At 36.3% G+C, this 25,735-nt stretch overlaps 1 protein-coding gene across 4 annotated transcripts; it reads left to right on the plus strand.

Annotated features, from left to right (window-relative positions):
- Window positions 1-25,735, plus strand: LOC131165755 (subtilisin-like protease SBT2.5). Of its 4 annotated transcripts, none has more exons than XM_058123795.1 (11): window positions 1-563; window positions 1,038-1,278; window positions 3,876-4,020; window positions 4,139-4,533; window positions 5,600-5,695; window positions 5,800-5,872; window positions 17,337-17,622; window positions 20,574-20,899; window positions 21,996-22,263; window positions 23,002-23,286; window positions 25,094-25,735. In XM_058123795.1, the coding sequence occupies exons 2-11, from the start codon at window positions 1,103-1,105 to the stop codon at window positions 25,498-25,500; spliced, it is 2,457 nt and encodes an 818-aa protein (XP_057979778.1). In that variant the 5' UTR covers window positions 1-563; window positions 1,038-1,102; the 3' UTR covers window positions 25,501-25,735. The 4 variants fall into 4 exon arrangements, with proteins under 4 accessions (XP_057979778.1, XP_057979779.1, XP_057979780.1 ...); XM_058123796.1 differs by having other exon boundaries at window positions 23-363; XM_058123797.1 differs by having other exon boundaries at window positions 43-363; window positions 1,072-1,278.

Here is a 25,735-nt window from a genome sequence, read left to right on the forward strand (position 1 = left end):
ATGGCTCTCTAGTATAATCTTCAGCTTCTTGTCTAGAGCGCCAAGAGGAAAGTGAAAAACCCTAACTACCTGTCACTTTATCACTCAGTCACTGTCTCTCTCTCTCTCTCTCTCTCTCTCTCTCTCTCTCTCTCTATAAACTACCAATGCAGCCCCTGGATCTCTAATCCTTGCTCACAGCCTCTTCTACCTCCAATCCTCTGTGCTGACCAGCGCCCAGATTGTTCGTCTTCAATGCAATCTGAACCCTCAGATTCACGCACCCACTTCCTCTGCGCATCCGCTTTATCAGCTACCGCGATCCACTCTTCAGCTGCGTTGATTCCTTTCTTGGATCGGTGCCACTGAAATTTTTAGCTTTCGGTGCTTTTTCTTCACTTCTGTACTCTTCATGGCCGCGAATGCGAATCACGAAAATTTCGGGATTCCTTTCTTGGATTGATATATATACACCATTGGTCATTCCGTTTCTTTTTCTTTTTTTTTTCCCCCCCTCCTGGATTTGATGCGGATTGGCGAATGAGAATCAGAGCTTCGCGAACTAGGATCGAATCGTATTTTGGGTAAAAATAGAGCGGCGTTTTGTTATATTTTGAAGTTACACTTTTTTTTTAATCTTGTTTTCTCTACTGGATGATATTTTTCAATGGTAGCTTCAGAATGGGAAATTCGTTTAGCTCTACTTCTGCTCTGCTTTGGAGATTCTAGCTACTCTCTCTCTCTCTCTCTCTCTCAACACCACTTTATTTCTGTAGTAATTGGTTAACTCTAGTGTATGAGCTTCTTCCTCATGATCGGATCTCCCTTTGCAGGGAGATTTTCAGTATTTTTCTTAGATAAGTACGTTCATTCATAGCTCTGTGTTCCACTCGCGGATCTTCAATTTTTGGAGTTTTTTTGTCATTTTTGTAAGGAGGGGGGGGGGGGTGATGACCAACAATGGTGGAAAATAAATTATTTGTTTACTTTTTGTCTGTGTATCTCTGTCAAGTTAGTTTTTTTTTTTTTCCTGATTAAGCTGTTAAAATTTAATGCAGTTTGGTGAACTCCAATTGATGAACCCTTCTGCAGGCTACTGTAATTAGAATAAAATCTTCGAAAAATGAAGGCTGTGGAGCTTAGTTGTAAAATTCTAGTGTTATGTGGCCTCTTGATCATTGGGAAAGCGGAGATTTACTTAGTGACAGTAGAAGGAGAGCCGGTGATCAGTTACAAGGGCGGTGTTGATGGTTTTGAAGCCACAGCTGTAGAAGCGGATGAAAAGATTGATCCCACGAGGTATTGGCGAAATTTTCCTTTGTTTTTTTTTAAATACTTCGGCAAAAAAGTAGCAAAATCAATGGCTTGGATGATACTATCATGTCTCTCAGCTCTTAGACTATGCTAAGGTGAGCTGTTTGGTCATTTCTGAGAAGCAGCAGCGTGAGACATCTTGTCAGATGATGCACGCTTTCTGACTTATGTGTAAATTATTTGATTCCGTGAATTATTGGATTGACTGTCTGGTCATGCGTGATGTCTTCATGCCTAGGCAGCGGCCCAGGCGTGACTAGATGTGTAAATAATTCATCAAAGCTGGCCAATTCGTTGTCTACATGGTAGATCAGGCAAACACTAACCCAAGCTGCCAGCCCACCTAAAATAGCCTGGTTAAATGGGTATGTGCTTGATTTCCTGATACGACTGGCTTGAATCCATTTAGGCTATTAAACATTGATTACGATTAATTACTGTTAAAATACTTACTGAATTTGTTTATTCCAAGAATGATAGTTTTTTACTAATTTCTTTTAAAATAAAAGGGTTGCCAACTCAGCTGGATGGTTTGAGGCTGACTGCTCTAGCATTTTTGTCATTTTCTTAGTCTCAAATTTCCTGAGCTGCTGGTGAAATATATTATGATATATTTAAATGTGATCCAGATATTACACTTATTCACGGGTAAAATTATTTATACTATTATTTATTCACTTAAGATATAAAAAGAGAAAATGATTGTATCCAAAATGCACTTGTTTATGTTTAAATTATGTATTGATGCCTTAATTCTATTACAAAAAAATGTAATACCTAGTGCCCAAGTCTCCCACACTGCTGGTGGTCTTGGTATAGAGTGAAAAATGCCTGAGTAGAAAACAAAGTTTTGAGAATGGACGTAGAATACCTATCTTGGGTGGGCTGCAGTTGGGGGGGGGGGGGAGACAACCAATGGAAGACTGTTTTTAATTTATAAAATCATAAAAAAAAAGTTAATAAACATTGTTTTTTCCCTTTCTTACCTTTAGAGACGGTAGCTCTTGTTACTATTTTACCTACCCATTTAGAATTTACTTTTGGATATTCTATAGGAGTATTCAGAACTGATTTTAATAATAAATTGATAGCATACGATGTTCATCAATTTATGCTTGAATTACTGGCCTGTTTTATTATTAATATTATTATTATTATATGTTTTGTACTTCAGTCAACCTCCTAGGCCCAGCCAAGTGCATTTTCCATTAGTTGGCCAAATAATTTAATTACCAGAGTATCTTTAATTTGCATGATGAAGCTATCAGACTTCCTATTTGTAAATGTTTTCTTTTGTGAGATATCATTAAGAAAGAAAAACTTAGAACTATAAGTCCCTGACTCTTTATGTCATTTTCCCTTGATTTTGTATTGTTTAATATCTCGTATGCTTTTTGAATGGCATTAAAAATGATTATGCTATCCTTATTAAAAATTTGTAACTATGATATTGATAAAAGTAAGAATAATTTAAATTATTTTGTGGAGCAAAAAACATTCTTATCTTTGAAGATGAAGTTACACATATTTTGGGTAAAATTACATTTATAATATGTATTTTAAATAGATTAAGTTTTAAATTTCAAAAACTGTATGCACGATTTATCCTAAAAGGAAAATATAGAATAATTAAACTACTTTTGCATCTTCTAAAACTCTCTTAGAGAGTATAAAAATAGTGTAAATAGTACTTGCCATTTGAAAATAATACAAAACATTCATAGAATTAGTTAAGTTCAACTAAAAGTAAATAAAAGTACTTTTAGAATTTTAGATAGATTAAGATTTGAATTTGAAAAACTCTGTGCATCTCTTCTGCTGAATAACACGTCTAAGAGGTAGACAACTTTTGCATTTATAAAACTTTTACAGAGCATCTAAACAATAGAGTTGACTTTTAAAAAATTAAATCAAGAATAAAATCATAAATCTTGAAACAGTCTCAATCATATCTATTTCAAACCATAAGAAATTCGATTACAGTTAAAAAAAAATCTGCTATAAAGTAAAAAATTACAATTTAAATAAATCTAAAATGATTTGATTTTTCTCAAGTGTTTTTCGTACATTACTAAAAAAATATGGATGGTTGATAACCAAACATAACTAAGCAAAATATAAATAAAATTTTAAGAGAAATTTTTTTTTAAAAAGGGCAGCCCGGTGCACCAATCAGTCCTCACTATATGTTTTCTGAAATCTAGGGACATTTGCATGAACAAATTGCTAAAATTAATCTTGAAACACTGTTCACTTGTAACTTGCAAGTGAAAAAAATGACTAGTTCAAATATGTGCATTTATGCATGCATGCATTCATCTAGTTATATATTATTTTTTCTCTCTATTTATGTATTATTTACATTGTTGTAGGGCTCTTTCACAGTTCATAATAATTCATATGAAACAATTGGTCGGGTATGCTCAATATTTGACCAAGTGGGTGATTTGTATGCATTTAAATACTGGGATTATCGTATAAGATGCTGGCTTAACATACGTGATTTTTAAATCTGGATTGGACTTGTCATCTGAAACTGTATTTCTCACAGATTTTTTTTCTTTGCTTGGTGTTTATTTCAGTGAATTGGTTATATCCTATTCACATCACCTGGAGAAGAAACATGACATGCTTCTCGGGATGTTGTTTGAACATGGTAGTTACAAGAAACTTTACAGCTATAAGCATCTTATTAATGGATTTGCTGTTCAACTTTCACCTGAACAGGTGAAACTTTGTTCTTTTTCTACTTTTAGTTTTATTTATTTGTTACCGCTTCTAAGTTTGATTGATGTTTAGTCCTCTTGCAATCACATTTCCTTACGCAAACTTAATATATTAGTAGGCAGAAACACTTGGACATGCCCCTGGTGTGAAATCTGTGGAGAAGGATTGGAAGGTGAAGAGACTGACAACACACACACCCCAGTTTTTGGGGCTGCCAACTGGAGTATGGCCAACAGGAGGTGGCATTGATTGGGCTGGAGAAGATATTGTGATAGGTTTTGTGGACTCTGGGATTTATCCACGTCATCCTAGCTTTGCGACCTACAAAGCTGAACCCTATAGGCCTCTTCAGAAGTACAAAGGGAAATGTGAAATTGATCCTGACACCAAGTTAAGTTTCTGCAATCAGAAGATTATCGGAGCTCAGCACTTCGCTAAAGCTGCCACTGCAGCTGGCGCATTTAATCCTGAAGTTGATTTTGCATCTCCCTTGGATGGTGATGGACATGGAAGGTTAGAGCCTTCTTCTTTGATATAATCCACATATAGGTGCTGCTATTATTTCAGTCATTTTATCGCTTGAAGTTCAAAATGCATTTCTTACATATGACGAAGGAAAGTGTTATAGTTTTAAAATAAGTACAAATAACCTGTAAAGTTTTTATATGTCTATCTGATAAAATAATTTGGACGATTTTCATGTATTCTGGTTGGGCATAAACGTGAATATTGGAATCTAATGTTGAAGAATTTGACTAGTAAGCGATGCAGAAAAGTAAGGAAATTCTGAGAATTATGGGTGAGAAGAGAAAAAATAGAAGATAAGGGAAGAAGGAGATAGAAGAAGAAGGAAGAAGAACAACAAAGTAGAAGAAGAAAACTGTACATACTGAAGTAGGGAAGAGAACATAGTTGCTGAATTCAATTTGATTAAAAAACTGTCTCAAACATATGACTACCAAGTATTTATACCTTAAAAACAGCTAAAGCACATATTTAGAGAGTAGCCCCAACATAAAAGAATATAATACAAAACAAGTTCTAATTCATGCATGTTCTCCTAAATCTATGCCGAAAATAAGTCTGCGAAATAGGCAGCCTAAATGATGTCGATAGGCTATGAACATGTAAAATATGGGAAACTTCATATAAATTTGTAATAATATTATTAGATTGTCATATATCTGTAATTATAAAACTAAATACTAAACTTACTAAGCATATCTCGTTTTGCTGATTCCAGGTTCAGCTTTTCTCCTATTCCTGGATATTGTTTTCTGATCTATTTTTCTTTCTTAATATGGTTACTATCTTGGTCCACTCTGTAGATTTGCTTTATAGTTGCATCCACTGACAGATGCTCTGTCATTCCGAAACATTAAAAAGTATTTAATGACTATTGTGAAAATTGTGTGTTATCTCATATATATATATATCTCAGTTCATTTCCCCCCATAATTCCATATCCATGTTGTTCTATTTGGATGTAACATCTCTTTAGTAGCTACTTATTATTTTCACTCTTATTTATTTGTAATTCTAATTAATACTTTTATTTTTTTGGGTCATTGGATTATAGTCATACAGCAGCTATTGCAGCTGGAAATTATGGAATTCCTGTGAAAATGTATGGGCATGAATTTGGAAAAGCTAGTGGAATGGCTCCCCGTGCTAGGTGAGGATTGTAACCTACACAAATGAAGATTTAAAGAAATTTCTGTTATTGCCTTTTGTTAATATTAAACTCTTGTTAAAAAATGTGTTCTATTATATTGACAGGATTGCTGTGTACAAGGCACTTTACAGGCTTTTTGGAGGGTTTGTTGCTGATGTCGTAGCTGCAATTGAGCAGGTACATTTTCATTCCATGAGTGACCTTAGTTGAGAAGATACTAGTTCTTTTTCTAGTTTTTTTATCAGTGAAGAAAAGTGAATTACTAATGGCCAAATGACACCAACCAAAGTGCAACAATTCAGTTGGATGAAAAAAAGTAGAGGGCATTTTGAACATTTATATTACTATCTCCACTAAAGATGAAACATTGTTTGTTTACTAGTTGTAGTGTTGTTCTGCAATTGTTATGGCTAAGGTTGTTCATGGGTCAGGTTGGGCGCAAAATTCCAATTGATCTGATCTTGTCAGTTTGGTAAAAAGCCAATTCTAAGCTGAACCGTTGAGGATGTGGTCAGTTCAGGTTAGTTTGATTGTCGGGTGGGTTGGGTCGGGGTTGCAATTTAGCTTGTTTAAAGGAAAAGTGAAAAAAAAAAACACAAAGGAATATACATGAGAGTTTTTCCAAACATAATAACATATCCTACATTAGAAACACTAACGCTAGCGTCATTCAAGTTAAGTATATTATATTAGTAGATTTCTCATTAAAAAAAGGTATCAATGTGCAACATGATGTAACATGGTAAGTACTTATAATTTTTAATTTTGCATTGATGACACAATTTAAACAAGGTTCTAAAAGTAATCAAAGATACATTATATTTGTAATCAAACATGCATACTATCAATCATATTAAACCATCAAATGCAAAATATGCCCATTGTCTTCCAAAAAATCCAAAATGTCATATGTATAAAAATCACTACAATAGAAATAAGACCAAAAATATATAAATTAAAACACTCCAAAATATGCCAATCCTATAGTCCATCATATGCAATATGTAGTTGTAGGCACATATTATTTATTTATTTAACATAACTGCATTAGAGGTAGTTCGGGTTGGGTCAAGTGGGTTAGACACTAAACCCGCATTTTTAACATAATTGCATTAGAGGTAGTTTGGGTTGGGTTTGGTGGGTTAGACACTAAACCCGCAAAGTGACTCATATTGTCGGGTTATGCTAAATGGGAAACTGCCAACTGATCTATAAACCAGTTGAAATCAATTTTTTGGGTCGGTCAAATTTTGGTTGGTCAGGTTAGGCGGATTGGGTGGCTGTCAATATTCCAAAAAAAAATAATTCTAGGGTTTGGGTGGAATGTAGCACTTTTTTTTTCCCCTTTTACACATGAATAAAGAAATCTAATCTTTTTTACTTTGATGGTTCTTGAAATAGAACCTGTTCATATTGAACACTTCCTAACAAGAAAAGAGTATTAACTTCTATCACAACAAGTGGTATGATGTTAGGGATCTAGGAACAATAATCACACACACAAGCAAAATAAGAACACCAGATTTACGTGGTTCGGTCTAATCTGACCTACGTCCACGGAGCACACCGAATATGCTATAACTTGGGAGAAAAACAAGAGGAGACACACACTCAACTCAACTCTTCTCATACATTTCTCTCTCTCACCTTCAGCACTCTCACACTCCTCGCTCACTCACTTCACTATATTTATTCACGTACAATTGCTTTATTATATAGCCATATTAAATGGATAGGAAAGGAAGGGAGTAATTGAGATATTTAATTGGTTATTTTAGCACGCAAGCATTATCATTCCAACGCATGAAAGTTGACTCCTCCGCGGATCATTTTCATCTACAACTCATCCTCTTTATGGCTATTTAGTTTTTTGTTTCCATTTAATCCGTTTCAATTTTCTCCGTTTCCATTTAAGCTTAAAAATCTTTCACTTGGAAACAGAGATACTATCTCAACCAATATATGGATAATGATGTGTTCAAATCTGTCTTCAAGCATTAAGACTAACTGAAGTTGAGCACAACTTCAGCTTCTCTGTAGTCATCACCTTTGTCAACATATCTGCCGGATTCCTGCTACCTTGGATTTTTTTCAGTGTCAACACTCCATCCTCTAATAGAGATGTGAAGAAATGATAACGTAATCCAATGTATTTGGTTTTGGAATGAAATGTAGAGTTCTTTACCAAATGCATCACACTCTAACCATCGCTATGCAAAACATTTCTTTCCTGCTTTATTCCTTACTCTGTTAACAAACCTTGAAGTCAAATCATCTCTTTACTAGCTTCTGTCATTGCTACATACTCAGCTTTTGTAGTGGATAAAAATAACAATCTTTTGTGTCTGTGACATCCAACTAATAGTTGTTGTGCCAACAGTGAACACATATCTGATGGTGCTTTTGCGATGATCAATTTCATCTGCAAAATCGGCATCAACATATCCTCGAATTTTCAAATCTCTTTTGCTAAAACATAGGCACTTATCAATAGTGCTACGTAGATATCTCAAAATTTACTTCATTGCTTCCCAGTGAGTCTTCCCTGGATTTGACATAAACCTGCTAACAACTCCCACTGCTTGATTAATGTCTGGTCTGGTACCAACCATGACGTACATGAGACTTCCAATGGCTGAGGCGTAAGGTACCTTAGCCATGAAGTCCTTCTCTTCATCTGTTTGGGGAGCTTGATCCTTGGAGAGACGGAAGTGACTGGCCAATGGTGTATTTACTGCCTTGGCGCTGCTCATGTTGAATTTCTGTAAAACACAGCTAATATACTCCGACTGAAATAACCGCAACGTTCCCTGTTGCTTATCCTTGGAGATCCGCATCCCAAGTATCTGCTTGGTTGAACCCAAGTCCTTCATGTCAAACTCCTTCAATTTCCTAATCTCTCCCATATCTAGTCCTGCAACTAACATGTCATCAACATATAGCAATAGTATGATATAGCTAGACCGATACCTCTTGAAGTATCAACAATGGTCACTGAAAATCTTTCTACGCATAAAGCTGTCAAATCTTATATACCATTGCCTAGGAGCTTGTTTGAGACCATACTAGCTCTTCTTCAATCTGCACACAAGATTCTCTTTACCTTTTACTGAGAATCCTTCTGGTTGGTGCATGTAAATTTCCTTATCAAGATCGTCGTGAAGAAATGCTGTCTTTACATCCAAATGGTCGAGATGTAGGCCCTCTGAGACAACAATGTTCAAGACTAATCTGATGGTTGTTAACTTCATAACCGGTGCAAAAATGTCAATGTAGTCAATTCCTTCTTTCTATTCGAAGCCTTTGACTACCAATCAGGCTTTGTATTTCCTGGATCCGTCATACTCCTCTTTGATCCTGTACACCCACTTGTTGTGAAGAGCTTTCTTACTTTTGAACAACTTAGCTAGTTCCCACGTTTTGTTGGAGTTGAGGGATTTCGTTTCGTCCTTCATTGCAAGCTCCTACTTGCTCGAATCTCCTGCTGACATGCTTCATCATAGCATTCGGGTTCTCCTCTATCTGTAAGAAGTAAATAATTCATATACCTCTTATTTGGTACATGCTACCGAGAAGATCTCCTAAGCCCTGGAGCTGGAGTAGGAGATGGTGGTGCAACAATCTGCTCCACAGGTTCCTCTGCCTGAGGAATCTTGGCATTTTGTTGTTGTGTCTCCTCCGCCTAAGGATTCTCGGTGTTTCCCTGTTGTGTCCTGACACCTTCTAGGACATCATCTAAGTCTACATAAGTTGTTTCATTCTGAACTGGTTCTGCGGGTTCTGTTAGTTCTATTGTATGTGTGTCTTTGTACATCACTTTTTCATTAAAGATCACATCTCTGCTTCTTATCACTTTCTTGTTTTCATCATTCCAAATGTGATACCCATGCTCTTTTTCATTGTAACAGATGAAGGTGCATTTCTGAGACTTTGGATCAAACTTGTTTCTGACATGATCATTAACATGCACATATGCTACACAACCAAAAGCTTTCAAATATGAAAGTCTCACCTCTTTTCTGCTCCATACCTCTTCTGGTAGATTGTTGTCCAATGGTACTGATGGACTCCTATTAATCAAGTATGCTGCTATATGGACTGCTTCTGCCCAGAACTGCTTTGGTAAGCCTGACTCCATAAATGATTGGTTCATCTGCTTGGCTACGCCGTTGTGTTGAGGCGTACGTGGTACAGTTCTTTCCATCCTGATACAATGCTCATAGCAGAATTTCTTGAACCTGGTGTCATCATACTCACCACCGTCATCAGTTCTCAGCTTATTGATTTTCAAATTAGTTTCATTTTCAACCATTACTTTCCAAATCTTAAAAGCATCAAAGACATCAGATTTGTATTTCAGGAAGTAAACTCTACCTTTCGAGAATGATCATTAATAAACGTCACGAAGTAATTCCTTCCTCCTGGGGATGAGACGGTCATCGGTCCCCATACATTTGAGTGGACTAGTTCAAGTCTCTCCTTTTTTGGGGTACTGGTGTATATCTGGAAACTGACTCTCTTATGTTTCCCGAATATACAATCCTCGCACATATCAATCTCTACTGATCGTAGATCACTCAACTTTCCCTTTGAGTGCATCACCCTGAGTCCCTTCTCACTGATGTGACCAATTCGTTGATACCAAATGTTGCTATCGACATTTTCTGTAACAACTGAAATAGACATACATGTATTAGAAGTCACATAAAGCGTTCCACTTTTCTTACTTCGTGCAGTCGACAGTGCAGCCTTTGAAATCTTCCATTCATCGCTAATGAATGTTGTAATGTATCCCTCATCTGCTAGTTGACCAACTGAGATCAAGTTATTTCTTAGGTCTGGAATATATCTGACATCATTCAGCTTCCATATTGACCTGTTCATCTTGATCTTCACAATTCCCTTGCTAGTTATGTTGCAAGGTTGATCATTGCCAAGGTATACCTTACCGAAGTCACTTGGTATATACTCTTCTAGGCAGTCTTTACTGCAAGTGGCATGAAATGGGGCTCCAGAGTCTAAGACCCAAGACTCCTCCTTGCGCTTCAAAGAGCATATCAATATATCACCTTCTTCTAAAGCAACATTTGCTTTTGTCTTTGCCTCATATTTCTTTCTTGAACCTTTGCAATGGTTTTTGAAATGACTGAACTTTCCACAGTTCCAGCACTCAATGTTCTTTGTGCCTTGGGAACCTTTGGGATTTCTGGATTTGGTTCGCCTAGACCTAGATCGCCGCGATTGTTTGATCGACCATGTCCGCTTCCTTTCCATGAATCTCTCCTTTGGCTTTTCACATTCAATGTTGAACTTGAAGTAGAAGCAGTGTTTGACATCCTAATCTCTTTCGTCAAAATCATGCTGACAACTTCATCAAAATTCAGCTTTGATTTTCATACGGAACTACTGATCGTAGTAACAATACCTTTCCAACCCTTAGGCAACTGACTAAGAATCAATAAGGCATGGATCTCACTATCAAACTTGATTTCAACTGAGGCGAGTTGATCCAACAACTCGTTGAAATTATTTAGATCTCTACTAAAACTTTCACCTGCGGACATGTTCATGGTAAATAACTTTTTCATTAAGTGTACCTTATTGGCGGCTGATGGCTGCTCATACATATTGGAGAGCGCATCCATAAGAGACTTGGTAGTTGTCATGTGCTTGATATTAACAACAGACTTTGCCAGCATCATCCTAATAGCTCTGAGAGCTTTTCGATCAAGCAACTCCCACTCGTCATCCTTCGTGGAATCTGGCTCTCCCTTCAATGGTAAGTGCAACTCCTTACCAAACTAGTAGTCCTTGATCTGTATTTTCCAGAAACCGATGTTGGTGCCGTTAAACATCTTGATCTTTGAGCTATTTTCATTTGACATCTCGATTCGTCGATCTAGAGATGGAATCAGCTCAAATGGACAGCACGGTTGGATTTGGAACAGCTAAAAACCTTTGAAATGGTTCAAGTCGTTCAAAAACGGACTTGAAATGACTCCAAAAACCTGGTCAAACCTTCTGGTCACTATTGGTCAACTTTCCGTTTAACTTAACGAAATATACTCCCACTTAACTAAATATTCTGACGCTGTTACTGACAACATTAATTAATGTCGTTAACTAACTGCTGACGTGACATGTGGAACTTGGTGATGACGTGGCACTGACGTGGCAAGTAGGGCCCAATGATGGCGTGGCGCTAATATGGCAGTGGGGTCTAGTGCTGACGTGTTTGCTGATGTGACAGTGGAGTCCAATGATGATTGTGTTAAATTATACCATGTAAATTCTCAAGGAAGTGGGGGGTTATAATGGACCACTTAAGTCCCACTTTCCTAGACAGAATTTTCCTTAGACACGTAATTAATACAATGTAGCTCTTGGGATCTCCGATCTGCTTCAATCTGAAAATTTTGCTATGATATGGCGACTTTGCTCCAACCTGGCTCTGATACCACTTGTTAGGGATTTAGGAACAATAATCACACACAAGCAAAATAAGCACATAAAATAAGAACACCAGATTTACGTGGTTCAGTCTAATCTAACCTACGTCCACGGAGCACACCGAATATACTATAAACTGGGAGAAAAATAAGAGGAGGTGACACACACTCAACTCAACTCTTCTCACACTTTTCTCTCTCTCACCTTTAGCACTCTCACACTCCTCGCTCACTCACTTCAGTATATTCATTCACGTACAATTGCTTCATTATATAGCCATATTGAATGGATAGGAAAGGAAGAGAGTACATGTGAGCATTATCATTCCAGCGCATGAAAGCTGGTTCCTCCACGACTCATATTCATCTACAACTCATCCTCTTAAAGGCCATTTAATTTTTCGTTTCCATTTAATCCGTTTCCATTTCAGCTTAACATAAGACTCCATACGTTGGGACGACCCTCCCCCTATCCTCAGCGAAGTGGGGAGTCTTGTGGTCTAGGGACACCTCTTCTATTACGACAAGTGGATTAGATTAAATTGGGTTTTGTGTCTTTTGAGAAAAGATTGGGGCTATTAGAAGAGCTTATGATTTGGTTTAAAGGAATATGTTTATAAGTTGATTGTCTTTGTTTTCACTTATGCATCTTGGTGTATAGACATACTTCCTCCGTATGTTGTTGACCCAATGATGTTAGATCTTTGAAGCTTTGCACTTACACAGGCTGATTATTGGGCAGTAGGACTGGTGGGGTTTGCTAAGGCGATAGACTGAAACAAACGGTTTATTGTCCTAACAAAAAGTTCAAATGGAGGAAGGTTGAGGATTAATATAATAAAAGGTGAAAATGGAGGCAATCAAAAACCTGTAATGCCTGGTTATGTGGGATTCCTGATGGTGGTGTAAACTAGGTCAGACAATAGGAAAGAAGTTTATTTGTAGTTTATAGGTAGGTTTTCTCTGGAATTTCTGCACTGGCAGCAGGCTGTCTGCAGAAAGAGGTGAGAGAGAGAAGAGAAGAAGAGGGAAACATTGGCAATCACATCTAGGATCTTAGGCATCATGCCCAAGAAAAGGTGCTTACCCTTCAGGGTAAGGGACCTGAATTACTTTGTTTCATTGCAGCCTAATCCTCCAGCCAAAGGAAAAAATTACCAAAATGTCACTGCAATATGAGCATAAAAACAACATTCTGAACCTCAAGACAACTTGGGCTAATTAAAGCCCAATAATTTGTTCGAACATCTTGGCACTGCCAAATAAGAACTTGAGCCTTTGAATCAAGGCTTGCCCATTCTTTTATAAACTTTGTCCAGCTGCTGTCACACAATCTGTTAGGTGTCCTGTTAGGTGTCCTTTACTTCAGCACACTTACTGATTGAAAAAAATTGCCATTCCCATTATAAAGACTAGAAGATAAACGTTTTTGTAGGTGGGGGAGGGTTAAGATGATCACTATAAATCATAATATTTTTTATCAAAAGACTGTAAATCAGTTTGAAAGGCTATATAGAAAAGTATAAGTTGTTATGTGAGACTTCCTATCCTAAACATTATTGTGATGAGAAAAAATTGAGGAAGAAGCTAATGCCAGTCCAACTAAGAAATAACAAATGGGGACATCCTATGCTGACAGAAAAGTGAAAAGATTGCAGTGTATAAAAACAGCAGAAAACACATTGATACTGAATCAAAAAAGAGGCACCCTTATGAAAAACAAGCACAAAGCCAGCAAAATGAACCTGTAACTGAACTGTAATTTTGGATCAAGGGTACAGTTATAAAAGATTTCAAAGCCATAGAATGAGGAGAAATTTTCGTAAGCCCCCATGATGAACTAAATTTTCATTAATTTAATGCTATGATGTCTAATGAAAAAAAATAAGAAAAAAAAAATTAATTCCACAAATTTTCATTGCAGTGTATAAAAACAGCAGACGACACATTGATACTGAATAAAAAAAGAGGCACCCTTGACCCTTATGAAAAGCAAGCACAAAACCAGCAAAATGAACCTGTAACTGAACTGTAATTTTGGATCAAGGGCACAGTTTTAAAAGATTTCAAAGCCATAGAATAAGGAGAAATTTTCATAAGCCCCCGAGATGGACCAAATTTTCATTAATTTAATGCTATGATTTCTAATGAAAAAAAAAAATTAATGCCGCAAATTTTCCTTTGTGTCTTCCCAATGCTTTCCCTCGGTGGTATCTATTTTGTTCAACTAAGGGTGACTGTTGTAGAGAGAGAGAGAGAGAGAGAGGAAAGATACATGGTAGGGTGGAGATGGGACAGAGAGAGAATGAGAGGAAAATAGAGGTACAGGTACTCATGAAAGGGTTGAGGGGTAGAGCCCCTAGGGTAGCACAAACCAGTTTAATCACAAAATCAATTCCCAAAATATTGCAGGTACTAAAGCCTTTCTTTATAGACTCTAGAGACCATCCTAGACAAGAAATAACCTTGTAAAACCTATCCTAAGCATAATTGTTGTTAATATACTTTGTTGATTCATAATCTAAAAGCTTAAGCTTTTAGGTCAAGCGGTGTGATCTGACATGGTACGAGAGCATGGTTACCAAGAGGTTCTGAGTATCAGTCCTGCTGCCTATAACCTTTTATGCTCATTTCCACATAAGCATTAAGCCAGTTATTACCTTATGGCTTATGTGGACAATGACTCCTTTCAATATTCGACAAACTATACTAGCATTTATATATAGATTAAAAATAGAATGTTTCATATTATTGGTTCTATTTATTTCTTAATTAGTGTAATATTCTTATCCTATTTCCTGATTGACTTTTTTAAACTTACTATATTTGACCCTATATTTAGTCTTAATTTATTAACATATTTCATCTTAACTTTTTAAAACTTAGACTATTTTTGAGAATATATTAAATCTTAAGTTAACCCATATTTATAGTAACATATCTTACTGATTTCTACAGCGATAAATTTCTAGTTTGAAATTTAATTATTATTATCTCAAAAATAAAAGAAGCCAATTGGACAATAGGAGATAACATAGACACAAACACTCTTTCGAATATAATGCATAGTTCAATTAAAAAGGTATTGGGCAAGGAGAGATGGTTTTGGGATTAAGATATCCACAATATAGTTAAGACAGAAACAATGTGGCTTAAGACATGGCAACAATGTAGAAATATGGAAAAATTTAGATAAAAAGTATAAAGAAACAAGAAAATATGCTAAGAGTATATTGGTAAAGCTTTGAGAGCATATAACTAAAGAAGGGGAAAATGACATGATTAAAGTTGGTTGGTTAAATTGGAGAAGTGCTTCCAATGTGTTGTGTGATCATAAAATACCCCTAAATCAAATGGGAAACTATATAGGATGGCTATAAGACCAAATGTGCTATATGGCTAATAATGTTGGGTTTTGAAATGAGGATGCTAAGGTGGATGGGCGGTGTAACTGTCATAGATAAATTAAAGAATGAGCGCATTTGTGATGAGCTAGCACAGCGCCTGTACAAGATAAAGGAAAGGTAGTTAAAATGGTTTGGGCACTTGCAACTAATGCTGAACTACAGACTTGTGAGTAGAAGTGAACTAATGAATGTTAGTGGCATTCGGATGGGGAGGGGAAGAAAATCAAGATAGTTTATGGATTTGACAATATTAACAACTGTTAGAGGATATTTCCCTAAATCATGCAGAATGGTGGAAGAGACGAAGCATATGAATATTTTCATTGTGTAAGCAATTATGTGGACAATTTCTCCTTTTGCTCTTTTACCAACTTTGAAATTTGCAACAAAAAAAAAGAAGGCATTATATTCTTTACATTAATGAATCCATCTGAAAATTATTTAACATCTTTTTTGACACCAAATAATCTTTCATTTAACATTGAAGTATAATCTTAAAATACTGTCTCATAATCTATCACTCATCTCTCTTCAATCCCTTTCTCCCTCCACATATTTCTCTTTATTGTGTAAACCAATTAATTTAGTTGTGAGAATATTTTCTTAAGTTAAATTAAATTAGACGTGCTTCCACACACACACGCACACACACACACACAAAATCTCTTGTAAAATTAGATATACAAGCTAGTTATAGTAACAAGGGAAGTGCTAAAAAATAATTAAAATTTTAAATTAGATTTTTCCCCTGCATAAATACAGAATTTGAAGATAACCTCCGTAATTATTGAACTTGGGATTTCGAGCTGAATTTCCTTTCTCCATTGGTGAGTCTTCAAAACTTTTTTCAATGAAATATCAATTTTGAAGGTTATTTACTGAATAGTAATATAATACTGATGCTACACTGTGGAAAGATGGATAATACCATAGCTAGGATGGTAATGGTGGACTCCTATGGCTGCAGTTATAGGAAACAAAATCAGGACTCGACCCATATAGCAATTTAATTTCTTGTAACTTAGTTGACACCGGCGGATGCAAGGAGATATTTTCAAAGGAGGAAGTTGCTGGGAATTGGAAGCAGTTTTGATGTCACGAAGGAGGTTGTCATTCCTGGCACTGATGCGAACTGGTTGACTGCTCAAACTTGGAGAAGGGTTTTATCTGGCCAGGGGCATGAGTTCCTATTGGTAAAGTGTAATTCTTTTTTAGGAGACAATCTTAGAAAGGAATTGATGACAATTGGGTTGCTTTTTTGTTTTGACATAATGTTGTGCTTTGTGGGTTTGACTGATATAGACAATATGTTATGTATGTCTATTTTTTTTTTCTTTTTTCTTTTTTGGATTTAAAATACTTGTCTAACTGATGAATCCTGTTAAATTATGATGTGGACTGTGAGAAATGGCCAGATATCAGGCTTTTAGATTATGTAGAAAATGTGTGATCTGTATTAATAAAGCTGTCAAAGTTTGCATGCATCATCAGTCCATGGCTCTTGATCCAAATTTTTCATGAACCAGCTTAGTTGATCTGCTCGCAAACACCTCATGATCTGTGTTGTGGCTTTTGATTTAGAAGTCATTTATAACACAAAACCTGTCTGTATCGTGCCATCTTGCTTTTAAGTAAACTGAAAAATTCAGAGTTCATTGCTTATTAACTACCACATTGGCTGCAAATGGTACAAATTGGATATATATTTCTTTGCAACAGTCTGGACATTCTTTGACTAATTTATGAATTAGAATGGTTATGACTTGGAAGAACTTCTGTGAACAGGCTGTTCTTGATGGCGTGGACATTCTTAATCTCTCAGTGGGGCCAAACAGTCCTTCAACAACAACCAAGACCACATTTTTAAACCCCTTTGATGCTACGCTTCTTTCAGCTGTGAAAGCTGGTGTATTCGTTGCACAGGCGGCTGGAAATGGAGGCCCTTTTCCAAAAACCTTGCTGTCTTACAGTCCATGGATAGCATCTGTAGCTGCCGCAATTGATGATCGTAGATACAAAAACCATCTAAATATGGGAAATGGAAAAATCTTACCTGGACTTGGGTTGTCGCGTAAGTTGTATTATGCTTGATTGCATCTTGGTTTTTATCAGTGTTGTTGCTATTTTTCATTTGGTTGCCTTTAGCAACAGAGTGTACTTGATTGGGTGAACTTTTCATACAATGATATGAGATAAAAAGAAACCAAATATGAAGATAAGGCTTTTTGTCAACCATTGAGTAAGAAGATTGGCAAAGATAAAATTTCAAATGATTTGAAACTTGCACTTGTGAATCCATTTCAGTTTATAAGTCAGCAAAACCATAGGTAATGCTGAGGCATTGCTTCATTTTTTTTTTTTTTTTTCGTTCTTATTTACTCATGCATTTTATCCTCATTGTTTTTGATCTCTTAATTATTTAGCTGCATATTTTTGTTTTATGATTTTAAATTCAAAGGACATGTTTTTGATTTCATGCCACATGTACTAGTAAAATTGTCAAACTTTATCCAATTTATGATTTCATGCATAGTTTTGGTTATTGTTTTTCTAGATTCTTTTACTTGATGGATAAATAAATAAAGTTGGATTTGAAAACATGAAGTTATGAAAGGGAATATAAAATGTAGATTTGGATGTAGTTCTGGGTGCTATAAGTTCAAGCTAAATTGTAGCATATTTCTTTGTTATGGATGTGTGATGTTTGCGTGATAGTGAGTGGTGGCTACTAATAAGAGGTTAAATTACTCAGGCTGAGGCAGTGATAAGTGCTCTTCATTTTTAGGTTAGTTTCCTAAATAAAATCAGGCATATCCATGTTCATATAGAGCTAGAGAGTATTGCCCATGAATTTGGAAATTTAATATGAATATAGACATTTTTTTTTTCTCGTTTTAATGCCTTTTGTAGTTGGATGAGATTATAGGTTTTGGTTAATTTGTTAGCAACTTTAGATGCTTTAATGTTCCCCCCACCCAAAAAAAAAAATTCTGTAAAAGACTTTTAGATATTAGTCAAAGCCTCAAATATTTTATTCTAATAAATATTTTGTCTTAGTCCGACTAAATTTAAGTAAAAAAATAAAATAAAATGATGATAACACAATCTATTAACAAACACAAAAGTAAGGGCAGAAAAGGAAAAAAAACGCTCATAAAACGATACTGAAAATCCCTATCCTGGAGATATAGAGCAAATAAAAAAAGTTCATCACTCAACTGAATCCACTAAGAGATACAAAACCAAGGGAGAGAAAAAGGTTATAATTTCATTCAAAATAGCATTCCTAGTTGTTTGATTACAATGATGGGAAATATATGACTTAGGGTTGGAATATCTTTCCAAGCATAGGAAAATGTAGAAAACAAAGTTTCCCCATTCAAAAAATAGTGTTACAATAACAACTAGCCTTAAGTCCCACTATGAGGGATCAACTATATGAATCCTTTTCTGCCAATTCACATGATCAAGTGCATTTTCCTCAACCAACTTAAAGGCTGTTACATCCTTCCTCACTACCTCATTCCAAGTTGATTTGGTCTACCCCTACCTCTCCTAGTACCATTAACAACAACCAGCTCGCTCCTCCTCATGTGTTTACTACTTGACATGCTTTTCAAAATGCCCAAACCATCTAAGTCACCACTCCCTTATCTTATCTTCTATCGGTGCTATACTTAATTTATTGCGTATGTGTACATTCCTTAATTTATCCTTTAGTGTTTTACTGCTCATCCACCTTAGAATTCACATTTCAACAACTTTTACTTACAAGATAAATTAAGGAACAAAACTATACACAACAACGAAGATAAGATAAGGGAAGGGCATATGGTTTGGGCAAGACCTAGCAGCACACCTATGAGGAGGAGTGAGTTAGTTATTGTTTTTGGTATTAAAAAGGGTAGGGATAGACCTAAAATAACTTGGAATTATGTAATGAGGAAGAATTTAATAGGTCTTAAGGTAGAGGATGAAAATGCTTTCGATCTGGTGAATTGGCAGAAAAAGATTCGTCTATAGCCAACCCACCTAGTGGGAATCAAGGCTTGTTGTCATTGTAGTGTTTTACCAATCATCTACTTTGCATTCACATTTCAACAACTTTAACTTTTTGAATATGTTGTTTTTTAGTTGCCCAACATTCTGATTCAATAGCATGCTTGGTCTTATAGCCGTTTTATAGAACTTTCCTTTTAATTTTAATTGATTGCTTGCATACTAAAAATTGCAAATCAGGTGCTCCTTATGCAGTAGATCCTTCCTCAAAAAAGCTTAAATTGCTCTCAATTCGATTCTTTGGGATACCTGAATCATTATGTTGTCAAGTAACACCCCATATGTTGTAAGTAGGTCATAGGAACCAGACCAAGTCTATTGGACATTATCTAAATTAATTTCATCATGGTATATCAAATGGGATACCACAAGGATTGGACTTGGGATTTCACTTGGGCTGGCCTTCTGAATTTTTATTTAAATACTCCTGCATGGTACTTGGTTATCGAGAACAATCAATTAAAATTAATAACAAAAATTATAGTCCAACTTCTAAACTCTAAAGTTTACATGGTCCCTTTTTGAACATCATTTAGATTGGTGATTTTGAAGGTCTGCCTTATGCGTATAGCACGATGTTAACATATAACCACCTGTTCTTGATAAGTGCATTAGGAATCAACATCTTGGATGGTTAAGCTGTCAAGTTTGGCTATCCAATTTCGCAGCACAGCATTGCTCAGTGTGCATTGTGTGATACCACATGGGTGCTATCTGACTTGTTATGGTAGTGCCTGGTAAAATAAAACTCCTGGAAATTCTCAGTCTATCTTACATCATTTTGCAGTAAATCTGAAGCTATGTATCTGATTTTTTTTTTTTTTAGAACTTTATTAGCTTAATGCTCTAGAAATTTGCAATTAATTATGAAGTACCTGCCAATCACTGGTTTAAAACCTGTTACTTTCCCTGAAATTGTGTTTGCCTTTAAGATGCTGAAGTATTTCTCATGGTTTACTACAGCTGCAACACATCCAAATCAAACATTCACTCTGGTTGCTGCAAATGATGTGCTACTGGATTCCTCAGTAATGAAGTACAGCCCCACTGACTGCCAGAGACCGGAAGTTCTGAACAAAAACTTGGTCAAGGGGAACATTCTTCTTTGTGGTTATTCCTTCAATTTTGTTGCTGGTACTGCGTCAATCAAGAAAGTCTCAGAAACAGCCAAGAGCCTTGGTGCAATTGGATTTGTTCTTGCTGTGGAAAATGTTTCTCCAGAAACAAAGTTTGATCCTGTTCCTGTTGGTGTTCCAGGGATTCTAATCACTGATGTCAGCAAATCAATGGTAAATATGTTTTCTCTGAGCCTGATTACACGATTCGTACAAGTTGGGCAGCTGTGTGTGTGATGAAGCACAATCTGCAAATGCAGTTAATGTTTACTGAAATATGGTGTGGTTATGAATTCTATGAGTTGACACCTTGCAATTTCTGATATCACATGGATTTCAACAGTTTTCAATATCACAGTGTGCTTAGGTTTGATTAGAGGGGCTTCAAACCAGTGTAATCTCTGGTTGTCTTAAAGGTGGATTAATCAAAACAATGATTCAGTAGAAACCAGTGTTTTTAAAAGGCGAAGGTGTAATGTAAGGTGTTTTAGCCCTTATGAGGCAAGGAATAAGCCTCAATACTTTAGGGCATAACCCTTTTGAATAAAAACAAGAAAAACTAGGAAAGTTAGATTTTTTTTTTTTTTGGAAAATGATTTATAAACTACTTTTGCTTGGTCTAAGCATGTAAACTTAAAATTATTCAAGTAGAACATGCTAAAAGATAATCATAACATTACAAAGTTCAAATTGCGCTAAGATGCAACTTCCAATTGTTTTGGAAAAGTGCAGGTTCAGGATTTTAAAAGTAAAATTCACTCAAATTACAGAATTCCCTTTTCTGTTTTTGCCGACATATGATTAAATTCTGCTAGCCAACTATTTATTTTTTTGGATAGATTTCTGCTACAAATTTGGCTAAAAATGCACCAACTCAAAATGCACAGCCACAATCCAAAAGGTACAAAGTGCAAATGGATAAGCTTTATTGCATTCTGTGTTTGCTTTTTGAGAGTTTGGTATTGTATTGTAGATTATTCCTCAAGGTGTTTTGGCATGCCTTGTCTTGAGGTGATCCTTGATTATACCTTTTTAAACATTTGGTAGGAACAATAGTAGCACTATTTTTATTTTTTTGTTCTTTCTCTAAAGTTTACTTTTGGCATGTCAATTGCATTTGTTATTCCTGGGAGTGTAACCTCCACCATTTCCATTTCATGTTTTTGCTTGGAACTCATGTGAGCCACATGTTGATCTCTTCATGTTTCTTCCCGGCCCAACTTGTCCGTGAATCTTATGAATCTTTACTTTGGTATTACTTTCATTTTAGGAACTGATAGACTATTACAACGTGTCTACATCAAGAGATTGGACTGGGCGAGTGAAAAGCTTTGAAGCAATTGGCAGCATTGGGAATGGTTTGATGCCTGTCCTCCACAAATCTGCCCCACAGGTTGCATTATTCTCTGCTCGGGGGCCCAATGTTAAAGATTTCAGCCTCCAAGATGCAGATCTTCTCAAACCAGACATTCTTGCTCCTGGATCTCTCATTTGGGCTGCCTGGTCTCGAAATGGCACAGATGAGGCTAATTATGTTGGTAAGAATTAATGGTTCAGTTAACCTATCTCTCCTCATATTGTTTGAGATAATTTCAACTAAATTTCAGTATTTGATTCTTCATTGAACTAAGAAATACTCCACCTGTTTGAATGCTCTACAATTCCTGCCATAAGATCCACATACTGGCATGTGGTATGCTATTCTGAATTTCCCCATCCCAGCCCATTTCCTCCCTTCCCAAGCACTAAGCTCATTAGAGACTGAACCCTGCTTGCACATCACCCACTGCTGTCAAAGCAAGGCATAAACCATCTCCCACAAAACTTTGCCTAGAATACAATCCTAAAATCTAGTATTATGGTATATTGTCACTCCAGCAGAAGAGTCAGATGGAGATGTTTGAAGTTCAGGACTAACTTCCTTATCAACAAAAAAGAATTTATGAACTTCTATATTAGGTTAAATTTCTGGCACTTTGGAGGGAGAAATAATGTGTTTATACCGGGTACCATGGTTTATGCTCTATTTCCATTTGGAAGGTCAGAAAATGATGCGTAGAATGTAGAATTCTAGTTTCCTTTTTTTCCTCCATTCTCTGCAGGGAGTTTATGTAGAAAGCTAAAATTCCACCCCCCCCCCCCTCTCTCTCTCTCTCAGTCTCTCATTCTCTATTAAAACATGGAATTTTTGGTTTTACAAAATTGCGGGGAGGGGTATAACTCCTGCAGTTTCAGAATAATTGACGCAATTTAATCTGCTTTTTTGCTTTGAGCAGGAGAAGGATTTGCTATGATATCTGGAACAAGCATGGCTGCTCCACACATAGCAGGGATAGCTGCTCTTGTAAAGCAGAAACACCCCAACTGGAGCCCAGCTACTATCAAATCAGCCTTGATGACAACATCAACGATTCTGGACAGAGCTGGACGACCTCTTCAAGCCCAACAATATTCTGGAGGATCAGAAACTATGACTCTGGTCTCAGCGACACCTTTTGATTATGGCAGTGGCCATGTCAATCCAACAGCTGCTCTAGATCCTGGACTTGTTTTTGATGCAGGTTCTTTTCTTCATTTATTTCTCACCAAGCAAAGAGAAAAACACTTAAGGCATCCAATGCATTCTAAGTACAATAGAGGAGAGATTTACAGTGAAGCAGAACCACACAGATTTCTAAACATCTACATAATGTGCTCCCTCCAACTAAATAAAAAATTGTGTGTTTTGTATCATATCTTTAGGATTGGAAGTGACATTCCCCTCAAATGCATTCCTGTTCCTTTCCCTCCAGAAAATCAGAAAGTAGAAAGATCAAAGCAAGAAGCCTCTCTGATCTATAGAAGAACAAATGCCCCTCCATGCTTTTGACAATGCCTTTGTAAATCCTGCAGCTGCCCAGGAAATTCCCACCTAGGAAAAAAGGAAAGATCCCACAGCTTAGAAGCAAATGTTGAACCATTTCAGTTGCACTTCTGCAAAGAAAACATCTATTCACCATAAATTTTCCCCTTATTGGGGAATTTTCAATAGTCAAAACGGTGTCCCAAATGACTTTCCAAGCTCCTGTAGGTGCACAGTTTTCCAGATAGCCTCTCTAGGAAAATTGTCCCTTCCATCCTCCAAATTCCATCTGGACATAAAAGGAACTCGCCACAAGTTAAAAGGACTTAACACAAGGAAATCAAAACAACATTATATAAGGAATGAAGGAAATTTGAAAAGATGTTTAACTTCTAATCTTGATCATTCCCTGCAAATAGAATATCCCAAGAAGTCCCTCCACTTGAAAAGGGCACACATCCCAACCTCGCCAACCAAACACAATCAGAAAATTCATCTCCTTTTATTTTAATTTTTTAAAAGGGAGATAATCCACATCACACCAATCATCATGCCAGAATAAGGCAGTATCTCCCTTTCCAGCTTTACAAGACATCCACTAAGGCTCCTCCTGCCACTTCCTAAGAAATTGCCACACCCCCACAGGCTCCCTCTAGTCCACCTCTTGTGGTACAAACTATAATTGGCACCCATTCTCTTATATTTTATCCTTTAGCCTTTCTAGGAAAAAATTAGATGGGGCCATATGGCCAATGAGTCTCATAACCTAGATTGTCGCAATTTCAGAAAAAAATGAGGGAGAGAATATTCGGGCCTGTGGAAAACTATTTTTATTTTCTATTTCCATATTTTCAAGTAATTACAATAATGCCACCTCATTTTCCAGTTTTCGAACATTTATATAAGAAAGTTTGAAAGTAATAAAAAAAGATTTTATCAAACTTTCCTGTACAAATTTGGAAAACAAGTGGCTTTTTTTTTTTTTTTTGCAATTATTTGAAAACTTTAAAATGGAAAATAAAACTTTTTTCTACAAGTGAACTGGGCCATAATATTTATAAAAATATCTTTTTACAATTCATGCACGAGTAGATTACTTAATTAAAAAGTAGGTATTAATTTCAATCTTTCAATTTAGTTGATCCTGTTGTGTGATTTGTGCCAAATATAAGGGGGAGCGTGTGCGCCCACACATGCGAGGCAGAGACAGTAGAGGCACTGCAATGCGGTGTGAGAAGTGGAAACAAGAAACACAACGCCAAGGGACATAGCAATCTTAGTATAATATTTTAGGAATTACATGTGAAACTCTGAGGAGGAACTCATTGAAAAACTGTTAAATAGTGTATAGAAAGCCATGGGGAAATATGAGGCGGAACCTAGCACTATAAAATATATATGCTGCAAGTATGAACAATTGATATTCATTTTGGGCACACCTTTTCTGGGTTGTAGAAGAGTCTGTGGATTAGGGAAATCTTTTCACATAATTTGAACTCATTCAGTTTCCCAACTGTATTGTGTAGGTCATGAGGACTACTTGGGATTTTTGTGCACAACACCTGGAATTGATGCTCATGAGATAGAGAAATACACTCATTTGCCCTGCAACTACAGCATTGGCTCCCCATCAAATTTTAATGCCCCATCTATTGCAGTTTCCCATCTTGTGGGAACTCGCACTGTGACTCGCACTGTCACAAATGTTGCTGAGCAAGAAACTTACGTGATTTCAACCAGAATGCAGCCAGAAATTGCTATTGAAGCAAACCCCCCAGCCATGACTTTGAAATCTGGCGCATCAAGGAAGTTCTCTGTGAGCCTCACTGTCCGGTCAGTGACTGGAACATACAGTTTTGGAGAGGTTTTGATGAAAGGTAGCAGAGGGCATAAAGTGAGGATTCCTGTTATAGCTATGGGTTACAAAAGGTAGTTTGGTTAGCCTTCAAAATTTAAGTGTTATGGTTGTGATATATTCTTTGTAATCTGATCGAATAAGGGAAAGAAAGCTAAAGAATATATGTGTCTAATATCTATGCATGGAGATGTGTAAAATAAGCTGTGTAAGGGGGGAGGCCCTAGTTTCTTGTACCTATTAATGTTTGCTTATTTGTTCTGTAATTTGACGGGATGTTTTTCAGTGGTCAATGTATGAAAATTCCAAAGCA

This window comes from Malania oleifera, chromosome 10 (genome assembly GCF_029873635.1).
Source record: "Malania oleifera isolate guangnan ecotype guangnan chromosome 10, ASM2987363v1, whole genome shotgun sequence".
Classification (NCBI taxonomy): Eukaryota; Viridiplantae; Streptophyta; class Magnoliopsida; order Santalales; family Ximeniaceae; genus Malania; species Malania oleifera.